This window comes from Aulonocara sp. 'chitande type north' Nkhata Bay, linkage group LG22 (genome assembly GCF_057382095.1).
Source record: "Aulonocara sp. 'chitande type north' Nkhata Bay isolate Kocher_YH1m ecotype deep benthic linkage group LG22, A_spYH_male_GT1.1, whole genome shotgun sequence".
Lineage (NCBI taxonomy): Eukaryota > Metazoa > Chordata > Actinopteri > Cichliformes > Cichlidae > Aulonocara > Aulonocara sp. 'chitande type north' Nkhata Bay.
In genome coordinates, this window is record NC_141364.1 from 14,757,696 (window position 1) to 14,767,433 (window position 9,738).

At 41.8% G+C, this 9,738-nt stretch overlaps 1 protein-coding gene across 1 annotated transcript in view; it reads right to left on the bottom strand.

The window, feature by feature from the left end:
* efna3a (ephrin-A3a) overlaps window positions 1-1,510 on the bottom strand; it is an 82,825-nt gene extending 81,315 nt beyond the window's left edge. The window contains exon 1 of the mRNA XM_086280253.1: window positions 878-1,510. Within this exon, the coding sequence (XP_086136379.1) occupies window positions 878-987 (110 nt within the window). The 5' untranslated portion in view covers window positions 988-1,510. The remainder of the gene's footprint in view (window positions 1-877) is intronic.
* Between the last annotated feature and the right edge of the window lie 8,228 nt (window positions 1,511-9,738).

Here is a 9,738-nt window from a genome sequence, read left to right on the forward strand (position 1 = left end):
GGAGGCGAACGAGGAGTGGGGGGTGGTGGGGGAGGCAAAGAGGGAAGCTGTGTGAGGAGAAGAGATAAAAGAATGTGAGAAAGATAAATTTACTGTTGGCTAATGAGAAGACAAAGGCAGTAGAATCCACATCGATCTCTGCCCCACAGCAAGCTGGCTTTATAGAAGTAGAGAGAGAAAGAGAGATAGCAGAGCCTGAGAAAGCTCACCAGAGGTAAGCAACCTCACAGATGCCGGAGGAATCACAGGATGAGAATAAAGTCAGAGGTATGTTTGAGTGAGTGTGGCAAGCATACTTATTTGTAATGACCACACATATACACTGACTTCTTCAAGTTTGAGTGATGTATGTGAATAATGCATTGATGCTGAATGGGGGCAGGGAGGACGAGCAGACAGCAAGGTAAAAAAAAAAAAATGAAAACTACTTCAATGACTCAATACTGGGAGCAAGTAGATGGTCTAAATGTGAGACAGGATTCAAATATTTATATAGCAGGCACTTTACAGGCAGGGTGAACACGAGGAGCATCGCAAAAACAGTTTCCCAGTGGAGATGTATTACTGCACTCAAATGGATTAAATGACTGGGAACAAAGGAAACATCTGAAGCTTGGAATTATTGAAGAGATAAAAAGAAGACACTTATGAACTACTGCAACTGGTTATTATCTTATTATAAACTCGTATTTCTTAAATATAACTCTTGTGGTGTATTTCAGTGGTGGTTCAAGGGCTTTGCTGTAAATAAAAGAAGCACGTCGCTGCAGGAGAAGGTGCTCACACCGTCATGTAAACAAGTTATCAACACAGGTGTGCATCGACAAAGACCAGCATCGGATAATTTGCTAACAAGGGGAGAGAGTGCACCACTTACAGCAGGTTTGAACTGTTCCAGTACACCGCATGCCGATTGCTGGCTCTCGAAAGGTGCAAGTTTGTAAGCGCCAGCGTGATGAGGCTGAGGGAAAACGTTGCGAGAGCCATAATCCCTCCGCTGCTCAGCCAGTTCTGGTGCCCCCTCTTCCTTCTGCGTCCCCGCTCCTTCTGTCCCAGGCGACGCGTCACTCACAACATCCCAGCGGTCAAGAAGAAGAAGAAGAAGACGAAAAGAGAAAGAAAATACGCCTTTTCAAGTTCCAGTTACCTTAACAACGGGTTGAATCGGGGTGACTTGTAAGTGGTTACGTGTTCTTCAACTCAAATCCCATTGCGACGAAACCTATTTGGGCATCTTTACTTGTGCCAAATCTATCCGGACTTCTGACGCGTGCCCGCTGGGCACTTTTTCAAGTCACACCTTTTGTTTTGTTTTCCCAGTTCTTTCACTAGAAAGACAGTCTACCACATTCAAAACTAACAGCTGTAAGTCGGTGCTTATTGTTCTCGACGCGCTTTAGAGTCGCATCCAAGGCGCTGGACCTCTGCTGTTGAGATTTGTGTAGCTGTAGGTGACCTGCCGCTTCTCTAATCAGCAGCAGTAGCAGCAGCAGCCACACGCTGCGAACACAACGCTACAAACCCGCCCTCTGACGGCTGAGATGTGCCCACAAGTCCATCTATTCTCCCGCCCCGCCCCCTCAAAACATGCACCGTCTCACAAGAAAATGAAAATATATGCGTAAAAATAAAAGGATCAGTCATATTGTAGTGAGGAATTTGATTATTTAAAGCTAAGGTGAAGGTGATTTTAGGTTTAAAGGACATTGATTTGACAAACAATAAAACCGCTCCAAAAGAGCCCATCTAGCACCACCTATTAATTAGTAAATAGGTCAGAGTCAATCAGTCAGTGCTGCACCCAGTGGATAGTTTGCTCCAGCCTTTCTGCTTTATTGTGTGTACCTAACTATAAAAAATTACTACTGATAGGCAAAACATGAAAAATCAACTTATTTGATGTCACATTTTCCCATTTGTTAACGAGTTAAAAATAATCACCTTTACTTTACTTTGGTCTTTTTGCCTTCCCCCCCCCAACAGCCTCTCATCAGGTATTGTTTTAGTAAACCTTGACACAGACCATATGGTAGAGTGCGCTCCTTTAAGCACTTATGCGGTATGTTATATAGAGTGGTAATGTGACAACTCTGATATCTAAAATAAAACGGTTTCCATGACTCCTTTCATAATTACAGGCCTTAAAAATGCAGTACAGGTCACATCTTGAAAATTTAAGTATTTTTTTCTGTTTCCATAAGAACAGATTAGGTTCAGGGTTTACTGAGAGATTAAACTGGAGAACACACTGTAAGAATAACATCCCCTCTGGCTGCTTCACGACTCATTATCGCATGTTTAACAGTTAATTATCATCAGGCTGTTCACATTTCAACAGCTATAGTGTTTGATATACAAATGGTTGAAAGTTTAATGCAAAGCCACCACACTGTAATAGTGGTACACAGAGCTATCTAGTGCTGGGCTCAGTCATCTTGATGTAAAGCGCCATCGTGTTCAGGACTTCTTTATCAATATTTTTCATTCTGTGTGTGTGTAGATGCACAACGAGTACACAAATTGCACAATCCTAAACAGTGCTTTGAAAAGAATTTTCTTTAAGACTCAGGAATTAAAAGTTTTAGAAAAATTTCAGGTATGTAAGCCAGTGGGCATAAAAGCGATGTCTCATGCAGAAATAATTTTACTTCTAGTGAACTACATCTGCAAACTTCAGCTGAGGTGGAGGAGGGATACAATACTCACACGGTCACAAAATATTCGACCTTAGAGTGTATATAGAAGATGGTTGTAGCCTCTTGGTCTGAAAAATGAGGCAAATGCGGAAGTGATTTATACCTGTTCAAATCCGCATTTACACAAATATCTAATCAGCCAATCACATGGTAGCAACTCAGTGCATGTAGCCATGTAAACATGTGCATGGTCGATCGTCTGAAGTTGAAACCGAGCATCACAATGGACAAGAACAGTTACTTATGTGACTCTGAATGTGGCATTGTTGTCAGTGCCAGAAGGGATGACCTGAGTATTTTAGAAACTGCTGAGATGTTTCTAGTGGGATTTTTCCACACAACTGTCTCTAGGGTTTATAGAGAAAGGTCTGAAAAAGAGAAAATATAGTAAGCAGGAGTTCTCTGGGAGAAAATATCTTGTTGATGTCATAGGTCAGAGAAAAATGGAAAGACTGCTTTTCAGCTGATAAGAAGGCAACGGGAACTCAAATAACCACTTGTTATAACAGAGTTAGAATCAGAATCAGAATAATTTATTAGTCCCAGAGGAAATGATGTAAGTCCTGGAAAAATAGGAGCTGAAACAGGCTGCATGCAGGCTCGTGTATCCGCACTACAACTAATACAGAAGAGCATCTCTGACTGCAAAACATGTCAAAGCTTGAGCCACATGTGTTACTGCAACAGAAAACGACACAGAAGATCCACGCCTGACAGCTAAGAAAAGAAAACCGAGTCAAAGTTCAGTTCAGGCTCCAAAGGAAAAACATTGTCTGGTCTAATGAGACTTGATTTCTCTTGCAAAAGTCAAATGGTATGATCAGAATTCGGTGAACCATCCTACCCTGTATCAACAGTTCAGGCTGCTGGTGGTGTAATGGTGTGTAATGGTGTGGGGGTATTTTCTTGCCACACTTTGGTCCTCTTATTACCAAGCGAAGATTCTTTAAATGCCACAAGCTTCCTGACTATTGTTGCTGACCATGCCCATCCCTTTATGACAACACTGTATCTATCTTCTGAAGGTTGCATCAAAAACTGCTTTCTTGAACATGACAGGGAGTTCACTGTACTCAGATGGTCACCCGATCTGAGGAATGTTCCCAGCACCTTGTTGAATCTATAGCATGAAGAATTAAGGCTGCTTTGAAGGCAAAAGGGGTTCAGCTAAGTATTAACAGGTGACACTAATGAAGGAAAACGACCCTAATTTCCTTTGATCTGTGCCCCTGAGTTAAGTCTAAGGTCTGATTTGCTAAATTAAAGTCATATCAAATATAGCATAATGTTGGGCCAGCCTTATGATTGTTAAGTTGCTACTGTGAGATTACAGCGTCCTTCAGTCTCTACGTCAGATTCAAGCCTTGCTCTTGAAGTCCAGAGATTGTGTGCTTTCAATAGGTATATAATACACACTTCTTTTACCCAATGGTACAGCTCCTGTATCAAACTGATTTATCTTTTTTGAAATGCCAGATCATGATTTGTGGAAAAAGACAGGCGGCTGAGGCTGCTGAGGTTTTCCATTTTTCCAGTTTCCTTTTTTTTTTAGCCATCTTCTTCTATTATATTCAGTAAACGACAGACATTTCTACAACCAACATTTCAAAAACTGGACAACTCACACCAAAATAATCTAGAGGGACAAACAACACAACACGCCAGTGGAAAAAAAACAAACATGTATTTTTGATTTGGGGGGTAAACTATCCCTTTAAGGTTACGGCTAGAAATAAGATTCACATTAATATTAGAAAATTAATACAGTGAGTGCAAGGCCATTACAAGTACAGTAATAACACATGTGTCTGAGTAATTATATGTGTGTGTGAGTGTATCTGTGTGCTTATGTGTGTGTGTTAAACAGTGAAATATAGACCGAGGGGGGAGCGTATGAAAATTTGGAGACTTTAATTAACCTGTTTAATTTCGCCGGTGGTGGTTTAACCACTCTATCTAGCCTAATGGTTGCCCGCAGTATTAATGGCTCAGTTAATTCCAAATATTAAGCATTAGCCTCGGTTTGATTAACTCTGCCAATTTCATATCTCATAATGGTGTCCCTTTTTGGAGGGGATATCAGTGATAGTCACACCCATAAACATGGTCGTAGACTCTGTCGGTGCAACTTTTTGCTGAGCGATCCAAACATTAATCTGAATTACCGCCGATGATAAATGAATGCTCATTACACTTCTTAGCCGAGTCCCTGAAGGTCAGAATTTTTTGCGAGCGAGGAGACGCAGCCTGAGTCGGTTGTAGATCTGCTGCCTACTTTCCACTCTTTCATCTCTCATTCATACACACCGTCTGTCTAGTTTGCTCTCGTTTGCTCTCACTCACTCCCCGCTTCTCTGTTGTTTTTGTCAGTGATGACGCCTCTCTTGAGTGCCCTCCGGGCATGTTGCCGTGGCGACTGGAGTAAAGGGGTGGATGAAAGAGCAAGTACCATCACTTTATTTTCTCCCCCAACTCTCTCCCCCCCCGCTCCCTCTCTCTGTCCCGCCACCTATCTGTGCAGCTCTCCTGGATCACTCACCTCCATCCACTCCAACATTTGTCATCCTTTTGTCACCTCTCACTCAGGAGGAAAGAAGTGGTGTATCCACGAGGAGCATATTCTTCCCCCTCTACTTGAACCAATGATCTCTTGCTTCCTGCTGCGGGTCCTGACCGCACAGTACCAGAGAAAGTGAGGGGAAAATGCACAGAAAGACATTTCATATGTTTCGGCTCGTCTCAACCACCAGAGGCTCCGATTTTGCAGATTTATAATGTGCTTTGAGTGTATTCTGATCATGTGACCGAGTGAAGCTTCTCGGTATCATAACTTATTGAACACGTTTGTTCTTTTGCACTGTTTATACGTGTTTATTGCCTCACGCAGCCTCTGCAGCTGCACAGCTTGTATTTTGCTGTAGGCACTGATACATACTATAGTAGCACGGCTCGTTACCTTAACTGTGACTGTGTTTGTGATTAATTCATGAACAGCAGCTATAGGCATATTGATTATTCTGATAATTTTTTCTCATCAATCAACCTCAATGCTTTCATGCATCCTCGTTCGCTCATTATTGATTTCATTCTTCAGCCTACTTTACTCCCATTGTAAGCAAACAAACAAAACAGTGAAGAAGGCGCAGCAGCGCCTCTTCTTTCTCAGGAGACTGAAAAGATTCGGCATGAGCCCCCGCATCCTCAGGACCTTCTATCGCTGTGCCATTGAGAGCATCCTCACTGGATGCATCACCACCTGGTATGGCAACAGCACCGCCTACAACTGCAAAGCTCTCCAGCGAGTAGTGCGGTGCTCTGAACGGATAATTGGAGGTGAGCTTCCCTCCCTCCAAGACATCTACAGGAAGCGGTGCCTGAGGAAAGCGGGGAGGATCATCAAGGACTCCAGTCACCCCAGCCATAAACTGTTCAGACTGCTTCCATCAGGAAGGAGGTTCTGCAGCATCCGGTCCCGTACCAGCAGACTGAGAGACAGCTTTTTCCATCAGGCCATCAGACTGCTGAACACGTCATAGACACCTCAGCTTCACTACTGGAACTTCAACATTATGCACTCCACACTGTATATAAATGCCACTTGTTTTGCACATATTCAACTCTGTATATTTTATATATTTTATTATTATTATTATTATTATTTTATTTTATTTTTTTACTATTTAATTTGTAAAAATGTGTATACACACACACACACACACACACACACACACACACACACACACACACACACGTAGGAAAATATTTAGTATACACATCCAGAAATGCATACACTATTATATATTGTACATATATTTATTAGTTTCAGGTTGGCCATTCTTGTATTTTGCTCGTTTGTGTTGTTGTGTTTGCACATCTCTGTTGCTTGTGGGGCTCGCACACAAGAATTTCACTCGCATGTGCTGTGCCAGTGTGCCTGCACATGTGATGTGACAATAAAAAGTGATTTGATTTGATTTGATTTGAACATTACAGTTAAAACGATGTGCTGGTTTGTTCCTCAGCGGGACCTCTTTATTCTTCCTCCTGGCTTCTATCTGTGCTATCTCTAATTTTCTACACCCATCTGTTCTTCTTTTCCCTACATCTCATTCTGGATTTATCTCAGCTTTAATGTTAATGGATTAAAATGAGGTTGCCTTGATTGAGTTTAATGTCCAGTGGCGGTGTCAGTAAACAACAATTTATTTGATTAATCAGTTAATCTAGTGAAATGTCAAACTTTGAATATAAACTAAGTGTGACAGGAAAAAAAAAAAACAGCAGAGGCAGGAGCCTTTTGAACCTGGTAACGTAGACAAATAAAAAGCGCTGTGTAAAAAGTAAAAGTGTGTATCCCTGTGTCACAGTGTGTCACCTTGTCAACCCTCCCTCATCCTACTGCTTTTTTGTTTTATTTGTCATGAACATATATTTTGTAGGTTTAAAACTGTTAGAAAGTTACAAAGTGTGAGAGAAGGAAATGAAGACAAACTGGTGAAAATCTGGAGGCAACATGTTGAGACTGAGAAAAGGAAGGTGGGGAAGGGAGGTATGGAGGCATTAGCCAAATGGAAGCAAGGCCAGCAGTGTTTTTGTTAATGGCATGAAGCTGAGGACAGGCCTTGCCCAAACTCCAGGTGGGCCACCATCGTTTTGTCCCCTCGAGTGTAGTGCTTAACCTGCCTCGCTTCAGTGAGTACCCAGCTGTGCAAATGGCTAATGTGATTGTGAAGATATAAGCCCAAGACAATGGCATCTGCCGAGCAATCAAGAATAATGTTCCTCAGCATCAGGCTGCGATTAAAAGACAGCGCAAGGAAATGGACGCTGGGATGGGGCCTGGAGAAGAGAGTGATGTGCTAAATGGTTGTAAAGGACAGAAGCAGGGAGATGAACTGTCAAAGCAATCTGTTTAGAGAGAAATTAAATACTGGAATAATTGAGGGAATGAATTGACATTCAAAGGTGCACTGCCTCTTAATAAATCAAAGTTTGTTCACCTCTTTAGATCCCCTGGGCGTTCCAGCATTTCTGCATGTCAGCATCTGGGGGTTCACGCCGTCCCAATTCATTCCCAGGGCGTCAATTGCTGATGTGTTATCACAGCCACTGGCATCTCATAGAAACACCCAAGGAGTCATTGTTGTTTGTGCCTATACTCTCCAAGTCTTTGGCACTCCCTCCTGCTTGTAAATAACCATTTGGCAAACCCTTCTAGGTAAGTAAAACAGTTTTAAAACAAATCAAAATAAATATTTTCTTAAACCTGAAAATCCTTTTAATTGCCCACAAATAACCAGCGAGTGAAAACTAGGGTAACAAGTCTGAAACATAAAGCACCAAAACTGGACTTTAACTGCAGTCTCCTTGTTGAAAACTGGACCTCTGCCACCCTGTTCCATTTTCAAACTTAACTGCTCTTAAAAAGAAGACTGTAACCTCTCCAGTGTCCAGTCATCCCACAGCCAGCACATTGTACATCAGTGTAACTCCAGCGGCGCCTGGAAAAACTGAAAGATTTCTTTGGGACACAAAGTCACCATGTTCAGTTCAGTGTCACTGATGGCTTTTATTAATTTACTACATGTTTATTTTTTTCTTAATTCTTAATACTCCAGCAGTTGTACCTATACTGTAGTGCTTGCAAATCCTAGCTGCTTTACAGGGTTTCCCTCTGCAATGGGTTCCCACTTTTCATATTAGTCTCCACTTTTCCTCATTAAATAGCACACATATCATGGATAGATAGATGATGACTTACTGATTCTGAAACAGAGACCTCATTTTCACTCATAAGTGACTGTAAATTGGTCTGATATTCTGCAAATGATATTTCCTTAGATAGCTTGAAAGGACCATTACTGTTTGTGGCCTGTGAAGTCCACCGAGACCAAAAGCATCCTGCGCAGTTTTTGACCATAACAGGCTCGTGTAGCTTTAGCCTGGTTTGTTGTTTTATTTGATGCAAAGAAATAATCCTTCTAATTATGTGACGCTATTTTGCTAAGCTAAATATAATAGTTATTTAGCACCAGGTGACTGTCGTTCGGCTGTCCCCCAGCCCAGTAACAAATGGCTGGTGTGTGTGAATGCGGGTGTGTATGTGAGTGCGAATGGTTGTCTGTGTGTATGTGTCAGCCCTGCGACAGACTGGCAACCTTTAGGGTTAGGGTTACAGGGTGTACCCTGCCTCTCGCCCCAAGACAGCTGGGATAGGCTCAAGCCCCCCCCCCCCTGCGAGCCTGTAAAAGGATAAGAGGCAGAGAATGGATGGATGGATACATATACTAGTCAAAAACCTATAAATGAACACGCAATGGTCCGAAATGCTGGTTTTCAAACAAGATCCTGAAATACTGTGTGATTGTTCACATATCAGTGAAGTATTCTGGTAAAAATCAAAGAAGTAAAGCTTAAAAGACATACTCAGATCCTACTTTTTTTGTCATCCCTTGTTTTTTGTCAGATTGTCCGTTTCCAACATCAGAGATTTGTAGAAAACTGGAGACTCAGATTCTATTTGACCCTCTGTTGAAGTCATGCTGATACCTTTATGGTATGTACTGTATGTGTGGAACACACGTAAACTCCAGTAGATGCTGCTTCATAATAAAGAAATAATGAAACTGGATGAAATGTGAACAAGGTGTCAGCATAGTGTGGCAGGCCAAGTTCTGGGTCACAGCCCACTTTGTTATAGGTGTGGTAACCCATACACCTTGAAATATTTGATGCTGGTTTCCAAATGGAAACCCTCAGGGGGAAACAAATTACAACTTTGCCAGAAACCTGTTATTATGGACATGACTGGCGGCAGGAACGTTTTGGTAAAAACTTAATGGCTCAAGTCACCAGAGTTCATCTGAAGGTGGACTGAAATAACAAAAAGTCATATTTTAAATAAATAATTTTTAGGCCATGTAGTTTTTGTGAAACTGAGAGAAGTAAAACTCTGAAAATCACATATGGTGCGTTGTACATATTAACAAAAGGACAGTTTTGTGTTTGGCTGCATCAGGTTTAGTCCGAAGTCCGAAATAAA